This window comes from Nicotiana tomentosiformis, chromosome 8, assembly GCF_000390325.3.
Source record: "Nicotiana tomentosiformis chromosome 8, ASM39032v3, whole genome shotgun sequence".
Lineage (NCBI taxonomy): Eukaryota > Viridiplantae > Streptophyta > Magnoliopsida > Solanales > Solanaceae > Nicotiana > Nicotiana tomentosiformis.
In genome coordinates this window covers 15792092-15812917 of record NC_090819.1, presented here as the reverse complement: position 1 = coordinate 15812917, position 20826 = coordinate 15792092, and the positions used below count along the sequence as shown (strand labels likewise).

General features: G+C 37.1%; 2 protein-coding genes across 3 annotated transcripts; both read right to left on the bottom strand.

Annotated features, from left to right (window-relative positions):
• Nucleotides 1-110: 110 nt before the first annotated feature.
• LOC104101191 (calmodulin-binding protein 60 D-like) lies at nucleotides 111-10402 on the bottom strand. The gene is made up of 8 exons (XM_009608632.3): nucleotides 10055-10402; nucleotides 8566-8641; nucleotides 7566-7624; nucleotides 4063-4556; nucleotides 3810-3970; nucleotides 3511-3714; nucleotides 2457-2694; nucleotides 111-1217 (listed from the first exon to the last, which is right to left on the bottom strand). The coding sequence occupies exons 1-8, from the start codon at nucleotides 10147-10149 to the stop codon at nucleotides 664-666; spliced, it is 1881 nt and encodes a 626-aa protein (XP_009606927.1). The 5' UTR covers nucleotides 10150-10402; the 3' UTR covers nucleotides 111-663.
• A 1594-nt stretch (nucleotides 10403-11996) lies between these two features.
• Nucleotides 11997-20520, bottom strand: LOC104101190 (ribosomal RNA-processing protein 17). Of its 2 annotated transcripts, none has more exons than XM_009608630.4 (5): nucleotides 20122-20520; nucleotides 16235-16378; nucleotides 16041-16146; nucleotides 13106-13229; nucleotides 11997-12490 (listed from the first exon to the last, which is right to left on the bottom strand). In XM_009608630.4, exons 2-5 carry the CDS (start codon nucleotides 16363-16365, stop codon nucleotides 12234-12236), a joined length of 618 nt encoding a protein of 205 aa, XP_009606925.1. In that variant the 5' UTR covers nucleotides 16366-16378; nucleotides 20122-20520; the 3' UTR covers nucleotides 11997-12233. The 2 variants fall into 2 exon arrangements, with proteins under 2 accessions (XP_009606925.1, XP_018627950.1); XM_018772434.3 differs by having other exon boundaries at nucleotides 16235-16375; nucleotides 20122-20506.
• Between the last annotated feature and the right edge of the window lie 306 nt (nucleotides 20521-20826).

Sequence of the window (20826 nt, the reverse complement as noted above, 5' to 3'; positions counted from 1 at the left end):
CTGAAATGCTGTCTTTAATGAAAAATTAAAGTTGCATCTTGTATTTTCCTGTATGGTAGCTAATCTACATTTTGGTTTATATATTATTGTTAAGTTATGTGGCTATAATATTCACAATTAACTGGTCCATTTCAAATGCAATTATATCAAATACAGAGGGCATCATATTGAAATAAAACATGATATCAAATGCTTAAAGTCCCTACATACTCTATAGAAAATGCACCATTATATTTTCTTTTTATGAGACTGCGCCTGAATAAAACACTAGGAACTACAAGACTAGTTAATATTAGTAAGAAATTACACTAGCTCAAAATCTTGAGTAAAGAGAAATGAAGTCACTTGCATGTCTCCCAGGAGTAGCTTATGTCCTTTTCAACTTGGGTCTAGCTTTCAGTCAAAATCAAGAACACTGATATAGTCTTCAAAATGCAGACTATATGCTGTGATAATTTAAGTGCACTTCCAGATGTTAGATTGAGCTCAAACTAGCACCAGATGCATATTCATGGCTGGACCAAACTCCACGTCCGAGCAATAGTGCTTCTCAGAGTAAGCCCAAACATCACATCACGCACGTACCTCACGAGCAACTCATTTTATCAAATTCAAAGTGTATTCAGCCTCCAAGTGGATGTTGTGAGAAGTGTAAAATCAAATCTAGGTGTCATCCAATTCAACAATTTGTGCTCTTTTCTCAGCGGCTTTCTTTCTGATAAAGATGCCCCATCTCAATGCTGCTTTCAGTTTAAGCCACCCAACAACAGCCTTGCCTGAACGCGTGCGATCCTCTTGAAAACCATAGGTTGAAGACATGCTGGGCATGTATGATGGTCCATACGGGTAATTATCTTCTGTGTTACTAGAAGAAGCATGATTCTGGCCACCCATGTTGAAAATACGGAGAAGATGCTGCATGTCTTCGTTCTCTAGCATCTCATGACTTCTCATCCGTATTTCTTCCTCTGCGAAGAAGTCATCGGTTCCCTTATAGGATGGATTAGGAGTGCTAGCCACATAAAAGCTAGAAAACGATGACTCCGGTGGGCGAAGGGCCTGAATACTCTCACTTCCAGGTGGCTGAGTTTGTTGTGACGTGCCCACAAAGTGGTGGTTCTGAGGGGGAAACGAAGCAACATTTAACTGTTCATTGACACTTAGATTCATTTTCTGAGACTGTATGGTATATGAACCAGTACGGCTATCATTATACCCTGGAAAACAGAGAATATGCTCAATACTTGGTAAATGTTATGTAAGAGAGTAGAGACAAGAAGGTGTCATAGCATATCTAATGAGTTAGCATAGTTGAGCAGTTATTCATGCATATACCAGCCAATTGTTAAGTGAGTTATAAAGCATTTCAGGGCTTAACTAGTATGACTGTCACAATATGCGAGTAAAATATGTAGCTTAAGAAACTGACTCTATTCCATTTTATGAGACAAATTGACTAAGCATGGTGACTCAGAAGTCAATTCAACTTGTACATTATTTTAGTAGTAAAGGAAGGAAATAGGTGCTTCTAAGTTGGTTTAGGAGTAAAACACTACATCATCATTACTTGAATTATTAGTGCATTTTGATGTCTTGGCCAGGCTCTGCCAAGGTATTGTCTGCTTTGGTCCGACCCTCTGGGCCTCGAGGCTTTTGAGCCTCATGGTTTTGTCCCCTTTGACTTTAAGACATCTCAACAGTTGAATCCTGAACTCGCTACTATATGGTCCCTAACTTTTCCCTCCTATCCTGATATGGAATTTGCCTAGGGCAAGTTCCACCGCGAACACTCTTTCCAGTTCAATTGCTAGCAGTCCATGGTGCATTACACTCACACTCCCCCCCCCCCCCCAAACCCCCCCACCCACCCACAAAAAAAAGATCGGGGATCATCATTCTCAATGAGGTTTGTCCCACCACGGTACTAGGGGAAGTAGCAGTTTTAATACCACCTGTCACGGTCCAGACAACTGCCAAGGTATTGTCCACTTTGGCTCGACCCCTCTAGGTCAGTTTTTGGACCTCACAGTTTTGTCCCCTTGAGCTTCAACCCAAAAGGCGCCTCAAAAATTGAATCATGAACTCGCCCTTATATGCCCCCAACTTTCCCTCCCATTCCGATGAGAGATTTTCCTAAGGCAACACCACAATATCACACGTTTAGGACAATATTGAGTCTTGATGGTTTAAGCATAAGGAAAAAGGGCACGCCAGAGTGTGCCCAATTCATTATTTGACACTCAGACTTCAGGCTTATGTTTCTGGAAGTGTGGAAAAGTTTCTTATCATTTAGATCCGTCTCTTCTACCAATGAATTATCTTTCAAGTTAGTGAAAGAGTTCAGTAAGAAGCCAAAGCAGCAGTAAAAGCAAAGAAATAGGCCAAATTTAACACACTTTAACATGAACATATCTTAGTCACAAAACTAATATCTTGCATCTAATGTATATTTATACCTCCAATGTTCAGCCCTGGATCCATTGTAGGCTGCTCTGATGAAATTGAAGCAGGAAAACTTGGTAGATTGAGTTGATGATCAAACGAACTTGAATGGCTCTGAGAGCCAGTTGTAAGATCATTCTGAGGACCATCTGAGGTTTTATTCTGATTAAGGCTCAAAAGAGATTCGCCATCATATTCAACAACATTCATCCAGTTGTCATATGCCTTCTTGACTAAGGTGTCCACATATTCCTGCAAGAACACTTTGATGTTTTCTTAAGCTCTCCTCATACAGGGGAAATAAAATAATCCAAAGTCAAGTTTATGGAAAAGATAGTAACATGTTACATAGTAATGACCACTACTTTCAAAATTTTAGCATATGACACATAGGGGCGGAGCTACAGTTTTGCTTACGGGTTAGGCAATAACTTTGTCTTGCACCCTGTATTTGTGTTTAAAAATCCACCAAATATGTATAAATATTTTATCCAGAACCTAGTAAGCAGCCTTTTCTAGAATTCAGAACCCACAAACTCAAAATCCTAGCTCCACCCCTGAATCGACACAAACAAACTAGAGAGGGCAAGCTGCATCTGAGTATGGAGCTGATCGAGCGAGTGGGGTTGGATGTAGATAGGTTAAAATGGATTAAGTAAAAGATTCAGTCTCAAATAATTTTGGGTCAAACATGTTTGGGTAGACTGTGCAAACAACGAAAATCTAGACCTAATCCTTTTAGGAACATGCTCAATAGCAGCCATTTCCTTGATTTCAGTATCAAATATGACAATTTAAACATTTTCCTGGAGGTGCTCGAAAAGATGAATTCCTCTCTGCTTTTACCGCAAGCAACTAGAGGGAGCATATTATTCTCTCTTTTGTTTTCTTTTACAAACTGTTCAATGGCTCCATAACAACTTATTCAAAATTAGAAAAAGAGAAAAAAAAATCAAAGACACTTAGTTATGTAAAACAATATCGACAACAACAATAATAACTATCCTCAGTCCCAAAGAAGTTAGGAAAGACAATGATTCAAAGGAGGAAAAACTCAAGATTACAAACCTTTTGATTCTCCAAAAGAGAATTAACTGAATGAAACTGTCCGCCAGAGATTAAACCACACAACTCATAGATATTGCTAAAAACAACCCCAACACTCCTCATATCATCAGGATAGTAGACATAGAGCTTCCCATTAAGAACACAGGTTTTCGCATGCTCCACTAGAGTATCCCACATCTTATTTGACATTCCACTTCCCAGGATCTGTCACAATAAGGTGAAAAACAAAAAAAGAAATTTTTAATATGCAACCACAATCATCATATAATTATCCAACACGACAGCTTTAATATTATTACATTTCGGAGCCTCTGAGAGTCTCTCACAATGAGTCGCAGGAAGTCTTCCACCGTATATATGCCAGCTTTATTTAGCCTCTTGTGGAATGATCCATCTTTCCCTATCTTTTCCAATCTCCAAACGTCATCATTTAATGCAGGTGGATAATGTTTCTTGTACACTGAAGAAGAAGACAGTCAAAGAATTATAAAAGATAAGATAATTGTAATTTGCATACAAAATGGCATATAATTTGAAATAATATAGACTTACATTCTCCTCGATGATCCTTCACACTAAAGGCTTCTGTTTTTGCCTCACGAATGTGCACTCCCTCGCGCGAACCTGATACGACTTTTAAGCCTAGTCTGAACTTTCTGCTTCTAATCCAACTAGAGTTGTCGGTAAATGTCAGCTCGCCAAGGCTACCTACACCGTCCTTCAATATCACTTGCAAGTCTCCTGTAAGTAGCGGCCTTTTACCTTCACGCTCCTTCACAATATGAGATTCAAATTCTTCTCGAGTCCAGACATCATCATCCTCGTTATTAAAATCTCCTCCAAGTACAACAACATCTAGTTTAACAGCGGACTCTGGACCCGATGTTACAACATGGCCTGTATTTCCGTCAATCAAGACAATATGGATTGCAGAACCCCGCTCTCCTTCTACTTTCCCTCCTGTAAAGAGTGGCAGTGACAATTTAGACCTGAACTGAAGCTGCAAATTTCTCCCATCTGGACCTTCAATTCTGTTTGGAGAAACCCTGCATAATGTTTTAGTTGTTCAATATCAAGACAGAGAGAAAAGTTATTTAAAGCAAAATTATTAAAGTTGCTGGTAAAGTTGTTTCCATATGACCAGGAGGTCATGGGTTCGAGCTGTGGAAACAGTTTCTTGCAGAAGTGCAGGGTAAGGCTGCATGCAATAGACCCTTGTGGTCCGGCCCTTCCCCGGACCCTGAGCATAGCGGGAGCTTAGTGCACCGGGCTCCCCTACCACGGGAACTCACGCAAGAATAGGCATTACTCTAGCTTCTGAGGGGATTGCTTGAGTGGCAAAGAGCTTAGCCAATAAGCTCAAGTTCTGATCCAAATTTATGGCAGGCAGTTTATTTAAAGCAAATCTATTCAACACTCTTCGGAGAAGAAACAAGATTGCATATTTTTGAGTAACATGCAAATGTTAGTCATAATACTTCTTGGAAGACTAGCCATAAATCCTTGCAATTTAGAAAATGAAAGTCAGCAGCAATGACATTAAAAACACATTTGAAGCTTGGAGCTGTGATAAATTACAATAAAACCACTGCAGCAAAGGGTAATTTCTCTTTGAAGAGGTTCACGTATAAGATACTGTGGAAACTATATAAAGGTGAGCAAATCATTAAGTGAGAGAAAATAGACGATTCCAATCTGATTGATGCCTTGCCCATATCCATTTATTATGCTTTAATGTCTAACTACTTGTAGAGCTCTTTAACAATAGAAAGACTTGAGGACACCACTTAGAAACAATTTTTTAACTCTCTAATACCTTTCCAAACTGATTTTCTGTAACCAGTCTTTTGAAAATTCTAGCTTCGATTTTCCGCGGCACTATCATTGCATGACGAATGCAAATACAAAATCTACAACTTGGACTGTCATCAACAAATTGATCGCCAGAACAATAATGAATACAGGGCTGCTATAACTAAGGGTGCCAGCCAAGGTGTGGCTAAGAGGTCAATGGAGCAGGTGAAAATCATATGAGACCAGGGTTCAAATCCCAACAGAGGCAAAAAGCATTAGAGGATTTATTCTCATGTGCCTAAGCCTTGGTGGAAAGACTTATCCTATGATATTTGTGCTAGCGGGAGGTAGCAGGTAGTCAGTAGTATAATCGAGGTGTGAGTGAGCTACCACAGACACCATCATTACAACAACAACCAAAAAAAAAAAAAGCCCCGTGAAATCCCACAAGTGGGGTTTGGGGAGGGTAATGTATACACAGACCTTATCCCTGCCTTCATAAAGTAGGAAGGTTGTTTCCGAAAGACCCTCAGCTCAAGAACAGTAAAAATGAAGCAACAGAGAAACAATAGCAGCAACAAGGTAATAAGACAATGGAAGCAAATAATATAACGAGTAATAACAGAGATCCAAGGATACGAAACTACAAGAATAGTGCATATCCTACTAATATTAATGACACACCGTATAAAAACAAGGACTAGGAATAGGAAAATACCTGACTAGTACTACTACTACTAGTAAGACAAGGCGAAACTATAGACTGTCTATCAACCGACCACCCTAATTCTCGACCTCCACAAACCTTTCTATCGAGGGCCATGTCCTCGATAAACTGGAGCAGAGTCATGTCCTGCCTAATCACCTCACCCTAGTTCTTCTAGACCCCTCCTCTGACTCGCCATGTGCAACCTCTCACACCTCCTACCGGGGCATCAGAGTCTCTCATGTTCACATGTCCGAATCATCTACGCCTCAATTCCCGCAACTTATCTTCAACAGGATCCACACCCACTTTGTCCCTAATATATTCATTCATAATCTTGTCTTTTCTAATATGCCCACACATCCATTTCAACATCCTCATTTCTGCTACTTTCATCTTCTGGGCATGAGATTTCTTAACTGCCCAACACTCGACTCCATACAACATGGCCGGTGTAACTACTGCTTTGTAGAACTTGCTCTTAAGTCTAGGTGGCACATTCTTGTCACACAAAACACCATAAGCGAGCCTCTATTTCAACCACCCTGCTCTTATACAATGTGCAACATCCTCGTCAATCTTCCCGTTACTCTGTATTATAGACCCAAGATATTTAAAACTATCTCTCTTGGGGATGACTTGTGTATCAAGCTTCACGCCCACTTCTGCTTCATGCGTCCCAACACTGAACTGACACTCCAAGTATTCTGTTTTGTCCTGCTCAACTTGAAACATTTAGACTCTAGGGTCGTCACCACACCTCCAGCCTAGCATTAACCCCGCAGCGCGTCTCGTCAATCAGCATATATCATCTGCAAATAACATACACCATGGCACCTCCCCTTGGATGTGTCGCGTCAGCACATCCATCGCCAGGGCAAATAAAAATGGGCTAAGAGTTGATCCCTGATACAACCCCATCACCACCGGAAAATAATCCGAGTCTCCTCCCACAATCCTCACCCGAGTCTTAGCACCATCATACATGTTCTTAATCACCCCAATGTACGTTACCGGAACGCCGCTAACCTCCAAACATCTCCATAGAACCTCCATAGGGACTTTGTCGTAGGCTTTTTCTAGGTCAATGAACGCCATATGGAAGTCCTTCTTCCTCTCCCTATACTGCTCCATCAACCTCCTCACAAGACGGATAGCTTATGTAGTAGACCACCCCGGCATAAATCCGAACTGATTCTCCGAAATAGACACACTTCGTCTCATCCTCCTCTCCACTACCCTCTCCCAAATTTTATGGTGTGACTCAGCAGCTTGATATTCCTATAGTTGGTGCAATTCTGGACATCATTATTTTAAAAAAATAATAAAATAAAATAAATGGTGCCAGCCTGACCTAAATTTAATACGGAAACCAGGCAGAGCTCTCTAGTGTACCAACTTCTGAAGTTCGCATCTCAATTCTATTTCAGGCAACATTCATAACTCCAAGATTGAGTCAAATGATCTCCAATGGATCAATTGTTAAATACCTAGAAAATAGTGTGTAAGTCAAACCTATGTTCTGAAACATCTAATGAAGGTGTGTGAGCCATACCTTGCATTAAGTTTAGCGGGGCCAAGTTTTGCCAATGCACGCTCCACTTCTTCACTAACCTGGTGGGCACACAGGAATAACCAGAAATAATGATACAAGAACCGTTAAATCTAGAAGACATCTTGTTCAGGTACAACAAGAAAGAAAGATCATGCATTTTGCAATAATACCAAAAACAGGAAAGATAAGCACACTAGAGTATTTTTTCCAACCAATATAGGAGCTCATGGACTGGTAAATAAACTTACTACCATGCATCAGTACATGAATAAAAATAGCAATCCAAACAGTATTCACAATGAAACCTTGAAATTAAGATCAACAAATCATTTTCTCATAGACCAACTGAAGTTACCTATTGTGTCTAACATAAAAGAACATCTGACACACTTAAAAATGTCAAATAAGAAAGAAAAACTTGAGTAAATGGCATATTGAGGAAGCATTTAAACCGTGCTGATAGGCAAAGATATTACGACCACTCTCGCGGGGGGAGAGGGGGAAGGATGGAAGGAGGGAGAGAGAGAGAGACAACTAACATAGAGATTAGAGAGAGAGAGAGAGAGAGAGAGAGAGAGAGAGAGAGAGAGAACTTCTGTAGAGATTACCAACAGCTGTTGTTCAATCAAAAACAGTGACGTTATCAGACAAATGGTCTCATAATCCCTTGCAATAAAACTCATCAATTCTAAGCAGTGCATCGAGCTCAAATATCTATAACTTGTCCTATTTAGCTTGTCTAAACATAATTTATGCAGCTTTTCATTTTTTTAGTTTTAAACTTTCTTATACACTAGGAAGTGAATATCTGATAGTTTCCAACTCATACTGGAATTAGATACACTGTCCCAGGCTCCCAGCAGATATATATTTTTACAGGATATAACTGATGTGTGGTTGAAATTTCCATGTATTAAGGTAATAATTAGATATTACAAAGAAAGGGTTCCTAACATTCAATGAGCGGCAAGAGAATTTAGAAAAGACCTAGTAGTCTTACAACTCTCCGAAGAATTGGCTCCAGTGATGAGCAAAGTTTCTGCAGACTGTCCACCTTTAGCGCTTCAACAATAACACTGCACTAACCATGTACTTTTCAATAAATGATGCTATAATTACCACAAATGACACACAGAAAGATGAGCTCGGCTACAATAGGTTTTGAACTTCAGCTTCTCAGAGAAGAATAAGACAATCCAGTTCACACAATTTCATGTTTTAGTGAAGCACAGGATATTACATCCAATACCTATTAGTATACTGTTCTGCATTAAAATTAAAAAATAAAACCAAAAAAAAGACTATGAACGGAAGTAGAGATTTTTAAAATGAAAAAATTTGTAGTCTCAATGGTGACAATAAAAGTAATAAAGTTGATTGACCATCACATACAATAGGTCTGTGAGAGAAGCATCTTCAAATTGGTGTGTCTGAGATGCCAAAGTGTTTTGAGGATTCAAACGGATGTGCTTGAGATGCTCATGTACATTCGCGGTTGCAAATTAGAGGGGCTAACATAAATCTCTTTGCGAGGTTCGGCTAATCTATTGGCAGTTGAGTTGAAAGCTCAAACTTTGATTAACCTATGGGAACTGACCTACTACACCGCTATTACTGTGGCAATTGCCATATCCATTTTGCAAGATACTGGCAATAAAGGTGGCAACGGTCACAAATTTAGCTCAGATCACCTCAATTGACTTCCTCAGGAAACACCAGTCCATATATTACTCTTAACAAATTGAGCCGTAATACAGCAGACAGCAATATGAACCTTCTCAAGTACTGCACCATATCTATAGGTCCCAGTAATGCAATAAAAATTGAACTTAAGAGAACACGCTTCAATTTTCACTAGGAGAACCAAAAACGTTAAGCTAGTTATCACACCAAAATTAACTCTTCATTCCCTCAATTGAAAAATAACCATCAAATTGAGTACTCCCTCGCTATGTTACGCAGGGTCTTCACGGTAATACCACAAACATATCCCATTATGCTACCAGAGGCGGACCTATGTTATAGAATGAGGGGTCACCATTGCCATAAATAGCTCAGCACATATATAGAAAGAAAGAAGCACTAAAACCTTGACCTTAAAAAAATCACTAAAACCCATGTTACCTGGCGCATAATCTACATTGGTGTACAAGTAAAATCCATCTAACATAGACTAATACCCAATATATGACACAAACTATTACCCCTTCTGTCCCAATTTACTAATACCCAATATATGACACAAAATATTACTCCATTTGTTCTAATTTATGTGACACGCGTTTCTTTTTAGTCTGTTTCAGAAAATGATACATTTCTATAAATAGATTTTATTTATAAATTTTTCATTTTATATTATAGTCACTGTTATGACATATTTAAGACTGCATCTATCAAAAGTCAAACTTTGTCACATAAATAAAAACGAGAGAGTTTAATTTAAATATATAGTTCTTGATGAATTAAAAAAAGGAAATATGGTAAAATACCTAGCAAGAGCTGGTCTTTTCCTATCAGGTTGACTTTCCTCATTAGTACTAGCATCAATTGTACGTTTTTCTCCACTCATGTAACTCCTCTGCATTTTTCTCTTATTGGGATCTGATTTTTTAACTGTTTTAAGCTCCCAGGGAATCAGATTCTTAACGGCAAAAAGAAGATTAAAAGGAGGAAAAAATAAAGCAAGAAACTGAAGATGAAAGTGAAAGGGGAAAGCGGGAAAATTGAAAGAAGAGAGAAATGGTTGAGAGGCTTCGCGGAAAGTTCGAGGAAGATCATTGGATTCTGCACTAACTGTTAAAAGGTTACTGTTTTGATGGCTGCCTCTCTTTGGCTTGCACTATGGATTTATTGAAAAGATTTTTACCACTATGAACCAAACAATGTTAAATTATTAGTATGATTTAAGATATAAATTAAAATAAAAAAAATATGGAAATGGGTCAAAAATATTCCTATCATTTGATAAATAATTTATATTTTTCATCTGCCCATCTTTTGGTACAAAAATATATACAATATTATCTTTCGCACTAAAAATACTCCCACAACTAATGACCCTTTTTAATATGTTATCATCATTTTATTGGGACAGGTGGCTCCCAGTTTGTATGTCAAGCAACTATGATTTTGTCCTCTTGAAATTTAGATTTTGTCTTCTTGGGCTTCTTGTTCATTTTTTTAAAAGATAAAAAGAAGATATAGAATCTCTAAAATGGAGTTTAATATTTTTGAAATGATGAAATTTGTATCTTCTAATTTATTCAATGCTATGGTTACGAGCTTAATTGGTTCTTCGGTTGAACACAAATAGAATAAAGAGGAGTTCGTATTTTGAATATTTATTATTTTTATGAGCACTAATCGAATCATTGTTTGAGCTTTTTCTATTACCGTAAACTATATTAAAACACATAATATTAAATTTACAATGTAAATGTTGTTCTAATATGACAAAACTAAGTCCGATTATAATATGACTGCCCAAAAAAGTTACTTGTAAAAATGAAGAAAAAAAGTGACTGCGCTAAAAAGCAAATTCAGATATTCCTCATTTCCTCTAGTACGTTCTTGACTGCTGCAGAAACGAAATGAATTTCTCGTGAATTAAATTATCGACTTAACTCTCCTTGTTAATACAAAGGACACATGTATCCTGTTATATTATTCAGTGAGTTATACCAAAATTAACTAGTCCACTAAAACATAGTACATAAGAAGTTGTGAGATGTGTTATTTATTTAACTTTAGCCAATGATCTTGTCACTGAATGGCATTAAAATGAACATTAGTGTAAGGGGTATAGGATTAACCAAAGGTCTCGAATTCGAGTTCTAAGATCGAATAAAAATTTTGTTATAGAACACTTAGCATTACGTCGAATCAATTAGGACTCCAATATGAACATCGAGTAGGCAATCGGTAAAAGAAATTGTCTAAGGGTACAACATTTTGATGCAAGACTAATTAAAGGGGCATGTAAATAAGTTATTATTGAGTTATGTAATAACATCCTTTATCAATTATTTAATAACTTCATCTTCATTTTTTGAGAAGCTTTAACCAATGATGAGTAAGACTGGAAGACCCAAGATTTGAAAAAGAGAAGTATATCCTCAAAGTGGACGTCTTAAATTTTTGTCTCAATCGCCCCAGTAAGTTTAACAAGTGTTGTCTCTAGCTTGTCCCATAGGAAACACTTTTAACTTTTTACCTTAGAAATTCTGCCCATGAAACAAGCGAGGGTCAAAAGTTAAAGGCCAATTTTTTGCTTAATTACAACAGTCCCGGTCCAATAATTCCCTAATGTAGAAAACCAGTAACATTTAGCATGGCTCAAAACACACAAGCTATGATACCTTGCGGAAAGAGATCCAAGGTATCATGTAATGAGCAAGAATAATTGAAATGCAAGATTATACAAATAATCAATTGACAAAATTAACTGCCCAGATTAATCATTGTGAAAAAATCTTAGTCATAACATAAGCAAGATACTAGAAAATACACCAACATCATTCGCATAACTAAAAAGGCGCCACGGATCAGACCATCTCTAGAAGAGGGTGAGACATTTTTCTATCTTTTTCATTAGGAGGTGAAGGGGCCAAAGATAGGGAAACAAACAATGCTACTGCTTCTTGTTCTTCTTTTAACTGAAAAGAGATTTCAAGTGTGCTTCTTGTTCTTCTTTTTACCTTTCTTCCTATCTCTCTTATTCTGCGGCTTGGGTCGGGATCTCTTTTTTGCAACTCTCTTGAATTGTTTCTTCTTAATTACCGGAATGTTTTGTTTGCTGTTTTTAGTTTCTCCATCATGTTGAAGCACAACTATTGGTGGCACTTGAGCTGGGAAGTCTTCTTCGCGAGAGATCTCACTGGTTGTCACAATAACTTGCACATCACCGTTGTCATATGTTGTAGTCCCTTTTTAACAAGAAAGATATATCAATACAGACGTTAATTTCCTAGTTCCTCATCATGCTTAAACTGTTAATATAACTGCTACATATATCCTTACTATCAAGTTAACTTTACGTTGTGACTGGAGGACAAACCCCTTACACAATACTATTTTTTTTTGTGTCTCAGTCGCACATACCAGACGGGGAAGCCTTGGAGCAACAGTAAAGTTGTCTCCGTGTGACCTATAATTCACGGGTTCGAGCCGTGGAATCAGGTATTGATGCTTGCATTAGGGTAGGCTGCCTGCATCGCACCCCAAGCAGCCTTTCCCCGAACCATGCGTGAACGCGGGATGCATCGTGCACCGGGCTGCCCTTAATCGCACATACCAGTAACTAATAGTGTTTTTTCAACCACCACTATCAATAGTTGCACAAGAAAGATCCAAGAATACGGGAGCAAAATTAACTCTCAGAAAATGCCCGAAGCTGAGTGTCTAATATCCTATTGGTCACTTAACTATAATGCAGATACAACATGTCCAATAAAGGCATATCCGTCAATGCTTATAATACAGAGTTCTCATTTCTTGCATAGAGGGAAGTAAAGCAGATAAGTAATGTCATTTGGAGATACCTGAGACGGTTGCATTAGGTTCATTTTCCTCTTCATCGTCAAGTTCCTCATCAGGTTCATCGGTTGCACCGCCTGAATCAGGCGGAGCTCCACCAAAGATGGCAAATTCTCTTTCCTCCTTTCTCTGTAGTGGGAAGAGAAAAAGTAAGCTAGCTAACCATGACAATTTTGATTACATTAAGATGGCTAATAGTAAAAAAAAAGTAACAAATATTTCAATGATCATACTAACTGCACAGCTGAACTGGAAACGAATGTGGTGCAATTGAGTCACAGAACCAGGCAGATCAAAAGGCGCAAAAGGCGTTAATGCACTTTAGCCATAATCACAAAAATAACAGATATTAGAATGATTACCACTACGAAAAAAGCAAACAACAACAAACCCAGTGAATTCCTACAAGTGGGGTCTGGGTAGGGTAAGATGTACGCAGCCTTACACCTACCTTAGAAGGGCAGCGAGGTTGTTTTCGATATACCCTAGGCTAAAGAAAGGACTACGAAGGAAGCGAATTCAAGACAATTACTGAAACAGCAAGGAACTTCAAAATCCATGAAGGTATTTAACCATAGCCTGGATTGTGCTAATCTCCGGAAGAAGAAAAGCAGAAAAATAAGTCAATTTTGAAATGTTTTTCTTCACACTGGTCCCCGTTGTTTATTTCTAGATGGGCTTGGCATTAAGACTGGTTGTTTTTGTATACACGTTTATTCAGTTGAGAGGGTAATTATCACACACATAAATAAAATACAACAAAGACCTCATATAACAAGCCATTGAGCATAAGGTCACACTTATAACTTTGGCTATAAGAAGACTTGGTTAAGGAGGATAAAGCGAGAAAATAAGGACATCTTCCCATCATGGTAATATACATTTATCTCTTATTCGACAGAACCAGAAACCGGCTGGGGAAACACATTCTACCTTCTTTTTATATATGTAAAAGCAGTAGACGAAACATGGCTTCAACACCCAGGGTTGTGAAATTATCCGTTCAGCGAAAAAACAACGCAGTAGTTGAATTTAATATTTCATCTGTCCCAAATAAACCTTCCCTTTGTCCAATTTAGGATGCATGAAATGAGCACTCCCTAATTAACCTAGATTGCTTGTTGAATAATCACCCTTCACTTAAGTATAACTTCACCACCACTTAACTTAAGAACTAGAGATAATGCAATAGCTTCTTTAGCCATTAAAGTGTATGCCTTGAGGACGAGCAAAGCTATATGGGACCAACAAAGTAACATCAAGGTTTTTCTCATAAATATGAGCAAATTTAACCATGATGCTGGGAGTTTGAGTCGCCAACAGATGAAAGTGCGAAAAGCCATTGTTGGCCTCCAAGTTAAGGGGGGATTTTGGGCGATGAGCTTTACCGTAAAAAAAATTTAATTTAATATGAGTAAATGCCTAGTATAGCAATAGAGATGCCGAGATGGCAAATCATATAATGAAGAATTCATTCTATGTCATCATCATTAAAGTTTCAAGACTTAGAACTCCATATTATTGCAAACTACCTATACTAAGCTACTGCTATTCAGCTTGTTTTTCCCTTTTCCTTTTCTTCAATTTGTCTCATGAAATCTGCCACTTCCCAGAAAGAGAGTCTCGTCATAATTTGACAATTTTGTTTTTGTACAGTTGAAACCCCATTTTATTCTTCTAAAACCCTTGACATACATTTGCTTTAGAAGCAATAAGCAGAGCAACCAATAAAATTACCAAAGTCATGCCAGTTTATTTCCTAATTTCACAATATCCAAATCACACGGACACACAACATGCAATAACCATATCACAGGACAGTATATCCCAAACTAAAACTTCTCATTTTTTCAAAATTATCAAACTGTAAGATGGTCATTATCAGGACATGACTTTTTTTTAATAACAGCGATGTCTGAGCCAGTGGTTAAACGGGCATGTCTTATTTTCATGCCGGTAGCATTAGTATTAGCAGAAGCGGATTCAGGATTTAAACTTTATGGGTTCAACCTTTAAGGTTTTTAGTACTGAACTCATTATATTCTTCATGTTATGGGCTCATACCTATAATTCATTGCGATTTTAGTGATTTTTTACACATAAATTTGTGTTCCGCATCGAAGTTATGGGTTCAATTGAACCCGGTGTTATAGGGCTACATCCGCCCCTGAGTATTAGTCTCGTATTTTCGTTTCTCCTTATCCGCAGATTTCTTTTACTATATGGTATTTCCTTTGCTTCGATTAATCTATCACCTTATCACATTTGCTTCTTGTTGTTACTAATTGCTGTTTCTGCTTCTTTTTCATTTTTTCTTGAGCCGAAGGTCTATCATAAACAGTATCTCTACCTTCGTAAGGTAGGGATAAAATCTACGTACACTCCACCCTCCCCAAACCCCACTTCGTAGGATTACTCTTTTGTGGTTGTGGTTGTGATTGGTGTCTGAGCCAGCTTACGCGCATCTCAACTATTGATATAGATATCGGGACAACAACAAACGTGGATGCCACTTCAGCAGCTGAGTGGATGATGATTAGGATACTTTAAAAGTTAGCTTCAATTAGGCCTTCAAATTGTAATTCAGCTTTTGGCGGGAAAGTTTGTTACGCGCATTAGTCAGCTACTTTGCATTTTCAATTACATAAATATAGAAAAGACACATGTTTGATATGACAATACAACTTTAGTTTTTCTCTATCTCTAAATTCTCTCCTCTCTTCTCTCTTCTACTCTGTTTTTCTTCTTCTCATTTTCAAATTTCTGTTATTACTGTTCGTATCAACTATTCCACTAGGTACCTGCTACCTCCCCACCAATTATCTATACATCACTTCCAACCCATTTTACTACTAGTTAATATTAAGTTCTTAACACTATCAGGCCATTAAATTGCAATTAAAGCCAATGAATTCAAAAGGGTATGATAAAGATTGAAACCTTTTTACGGGCCTCAATACGTTTCCTCCTATGGGCTTCTTCCAATTGCTGTTGTGCTTCTTTTCTCCTCTTCTTCTTTCTCTTATGAAAACCAGTCACAAAATCCCTACACCCCCAAATTTTATCAAAATTCAAATTAACAACTCATAAACAACAAGTATAGCACAAAAAAAAGAAGGGTTCTTGAAGGGTACTTGAGGTCTTTTTCATCAAAAGAGACAGTGAGAGCTTTGTTCTTGAGGGCTCTTTTCTTGATGTGTCTACCTCGTATCCTCGGAGTCTGTCCTGATTCGTCTTCCACTTCCATGGCAGCAGTGTTAAACATAAAACCCTTTCTACTGAAAAAATGGAACGAAGTTCCTTTTTATTGGTCTATGGCTCTATGCGCTTGATGGGGTTGTACCTTTAACTTACTATCTTTTTGTTGGTTCTTTCTTATAACAAGCTTATTCCGAAAAATTAAAGGCCAAAAATCATCTATGGCCATAAATTTTACTCGTGTAATAATAAAGTTATAAAAGTATTTTTTTATTATAATAAAGTAATTAACTTTTTTAATTGTACATAACAACAAATTTTAAAAAATACCTCTTGTCATATTAGAAGAGAACTATGTGGGAATTACTCAGTTAATTTTGTTAAATGGTCACCCAACTTAAATTTTTTCTACAAAAGTCACTAAAATATTTGTCACTTTAAAATCATTGAACTATTGTAGGTTACTCAAAAAATAAATATGATCAGAAGGTCAAGTAGAAATGTCAAACGAGCTAAAATGCGAAGATGGCTTTAATTATAAGGAGAAATAATACTAATTCTTTATTTGTTTATGTGGAAAACTAACTTGGCATTTTTAGCTGATCCAACATGCTTACTCGACTCTGGTCAGATTTAATGAATTTTTTTATCATAATTATTTTTTGAGTAACCAATTATATGTCCATTGATTTTGAAGTTACAAATATTAGTTTAGTAATTTTAGTAGGAAAGATTTTAAGTAGAATAACCATTTGAGAAATAAATTCTAAATTACATAAAAATATAAATGATTCCAAAGGTGAAATATTCAACGACAAATTATAACACACCACTTGCCACATCAGCACTTTCTCCATAAATTTCATGCAAGAAATAAAAAGGTTCATTGTGTGCACTACACAAATTTTAAACAGGCAAGTGAAAAAGCATTTAAATGAAATAAAAAAAAATTACAACAACATAAGAGTCGTTCAGTTTTAAAAAAAATCAATTGCATTAAATTTAAATTTTTCTAGAATTTAAGGACTTGTATTGTAATAATCCGTTTTTTCATTCGTCTTTCTTCATTTCAAATTGCATCTTCATGTCATTCAATTGAATACATTTCATCTAACTATAAAATATTGCACATTTGAGCTATTATGACTTTAAGTGAAAACAAAAGATGAAAAATGGGAATAGATATCCCCCAATGATGCAAAAAGGGGAATAGATATCTCCGATGTGGAACTTTTCTATGCCAATTCCAATTTAATCGAGCCCTAAAGTAAAATGAAACATCGGGTGAGAAACAATAAAAACTCCATCTGAACGGAACAGTTTTTGCCCATAAGAGCTAGACTACTCCTTAGTACAACGGTGTCCATTTTCAAGCATTATATTTTAAGAAATTCCAGCAATATTGTAACTTTCATAGCGTCATATGCGAACATCACGCTCCAAAAACTCCTCCAAAGAGTTCCAAGTGGCAGTACATATGGAATAAAAATTTGAGTGAATAGGTTAAACTCCTCCCCCTCCCTTAAGTATCACTATTTTACGAGTTTCATACCTAAACTATAGGGTGTACATAGAATGCCCTGTTAGAAACGGCTAGGTGAGCTCTTTTTTAAATTTTTTTTATCGCCCCACGCGCCTCTCAACAAGTTATCTATAACATTTTGCTATATATTCAATTGCATCAGCATCAACTACTCTGGCTAAGTGAAAAGGATCCAATAACATTGCTCAATAAGAGAGCGATAAATTAATGAACTCCCAAAAACTACACAAAAGGGCCCGAATGAGTGGAAATCAGCATTAATACTTGTACAAAATCTCAAGATCCTCACAAGTTACAATGACATTCTAAATTTGCCAAATCTGGCTACTCTCCAATCCTTTTCCAGTAGTAGAGAATATAGATGACAAAGACTGAGCTAAAACAAACATATACCAACCTTCACTTTGCCTCTCTTTGGAATTGGACGCCTATTTCTTGACATGTTTACTTCATTCATCATATGTTTCCACTTAGTTTCAGCCATATTCTTGAACTGATTTAAGGTTGCCTCTGATGTTGATGTAATGAAGCGTCGATTGTTGCTCGATGTTTGTGTTGGTAAGCTTTAGTTTCTTATTTGAGATTTGATAGTGATGTCTTTGGTACTTGTATAAGTAGAGCTGAGTTGTTGGAAATGCCACTGGTTTTGGAAATATTTACATAAAGACCCGGTTAGAGCTATGTTTGTTGACTCCTTTCAGACAATGTTGACCTTGTCACATTCACATCATAAAGACATACCACGAACTCAGCAAAATGACTCATATGCCACGTTAATAATTGGGTCATTCATGTCCTTGCTACTTGTCACACCTCCTTTTTCCGAAGAATAGGGAGTTTTTTCAATTAAAGTAATATTATTCGAAATGGGATTATTTATTTAATTAGAGTCGCCACTTGGGATAATTATTATGGTGTCCCAAGTCATCGATCTATTGTAAAATCCCAAATCAAGGAAATTGACTCTATTTATGGTCCGTGAGCACAGAAAAGCGGTTAAGGAATTCTGTTAACCCGGGAGAAGGTGTCAAGCACTCCCGAGTTCCGTGGTTTTAGCACGGTCGCTTAACAATTAATACTTGACTTAATTATCTGAATTATTATATGTTTAAAATCTTTTATGCGTTACCACTTCTATACCGCTTTTAATTGAATTCTAATTGCCTTTTACGAATTATGGAATTTATTTAAATAAGTCGCGATGTCGCGCACTTATTGTTTTTGTACACATTGTGGATCGCGTCACGTGAAATGCAACCGCGATTTACAACATGTTTATAACTATTATCATTTGAAGTTATGGTCGAGTCACGTGAAACGCACACTCGAATTGGGATTATGCATCATGACTACGCCACGGGAACCGTAGCCATAGTCACGATGATTTATTATTAATCGCGCCTAAAGCAAGCTACGTTGTTCATGAATTATTTATTCAACTATTTGAGATTGTGTATTGAGGTCTATAGCTATGGAGTTATTTGGAGATAAAGTACACAAATCAAGGTAAATTTGGAAGCTGACTTACGTGAGCTGCCAGAATATTGAGGACTTAAGAACCTTTGTTCAATTGAATGAGTGGGTTGCTTCCAATTGTTTATTTCACTAAGAATTCATCTCAAGATAATACCACAGTGGGTTAAGATCAATCGACAACAGGTCTGAAATGTGACTACAAGCGGGCTTACAGTGAAGCCCAATATGTCTCCAAACGCCTCATATGAGGGTGGGCAGCAAACTTACAATTACCACTCAAAATGAAATGAAGAACTACGATACGAAAAATCAACAGTTGACTTACTGATTGCAACAACTAATAAAACAGATCATTACGTGCTTGTTTCGAACTAGCTTTGCAAAATATCATGCGTTAACAAAAATAGCTCTCAAACTTAAAATTAGGAACTAAAACTCAACTACTACAATTAATGGCCCTTGTTGCGCCAGTGAAGCCCTTGAAACAGACCGAACACCAGCCAAATTCTAAAGCTAAATACCAATGCATTCTCAGAGTCAATCCAACTTCCATACATGAAATCAATCTCCGATGAACAAAATCCAGTCAATGAATTATTCATACAAATCACGTGAATCAAATTTCATGTTTATTTCTGGGGTTGTTTAAAATTAGGTATTAATCAAATCAAACAGATCTAATGTTAACATCAAGTTTATAGTCATGAAGAAAACATCTGATATCAGGCAAATGAACAAATTCACCAAATCTTATCGCATAGGAAGGGGAAATCAGTAATTACATTTTTGAATTGAGATAAATACCTCAACAGCTGTGAAAACAAACTTAGAAGAGCCAAATGAAGGCTGGAGGAGAGAACGCCGGAACCCAGCAGAAGCAGATTCAACAAAACGCAGCCTCAACTTCTGAGTCCAAAATCAAACTCGAACACCCAGAAGTTGTAGAAGTAATGCAGCATAAATCGGAAGAGCCTACCAAATTCTCTTTTCCTTCAATTTTCTTCTGTTTTTCTTTTGAAGCTTTTGTGTGTTTCTATCTTCTTCTTTTTTTTTCGATTTCCCCACTTTTAATTGTTCTCTGAGATTGTGTTCAAAAATCGGATCATGAGGGCATGTGTGTGAGGAATTTGAGAGCCTTTTTCTAATTGGGGCGGCTAGGGTTTTCTGGGGTCGGGGGAAGATCGAGTTCTTCAGTGAAGGAGGGAGAGTGTATATGAGTGTGAGGGTTTTAGGCATATGGGCTTGGGCTGGGGCAGATTAATCGAAATATTTGGGCCTCATGGCTTGGCCCAACAGCTTTTCTTTGCTTTTAAATCCATATATTACCACATAAATTAATTCAAATCTAATCTTGCCAAATTACCTTAATTAATTATTCTACCTACTAATTAACATTTGACACATTAAAGAAACTAAATGATGCAACGTGTATATTATTTTTTGTGACCTTTCATTTGATAATGCACTTAATTAACGTAATTAAATCCTAAATACAATTAAGATCTAAAA

Bases quoted from the DNA above. Each gene is read 5' to 3' on its own strand.
- LOC104101191 (XM_009608632.3), bottom strand. From the start codon at position 10,149: ATGCAGAGGAGTTACATGAGTGGAGAAAAACGTACAATTGATGCTAGT. The intron at 8,642-10,054 runs GTATTTTACCAT...TGGTTAGTGCAG, and splicing joins AAAAGACCAGCTCTTGCTAG to TGTTATTGTTGAAGCGCTAA. The intron at 1,218-2,456 runs GTATAAATATAC...TCTGTTTTCCAG, and splicing joins TCCAGGGCTGAACATTGGAG to GGTATAATGATAGCCGTACT.
- LOC104101190 (XM_009608630.4), bottom strand. From the start codon at position 16,365: ATGTTTAACACTGCTGCCATGGAAGTGGAAGACGAATCAGGACAGACT. The intron at 13,230-16,040 runs GTTTCAATCTTT...TTCCCACTACAG, and splicing joins GTATTGAGGCCCGTAAAAAG to AGAAAGGAGGAAAGAGAATT. The intron at 12,491-13,105 runs GTATCTCCAAAT...CTTGTTAAAAAG, and splicing joins ACCTAATGCAACCGTCTCAG to GGACTACAACATATGACAAC.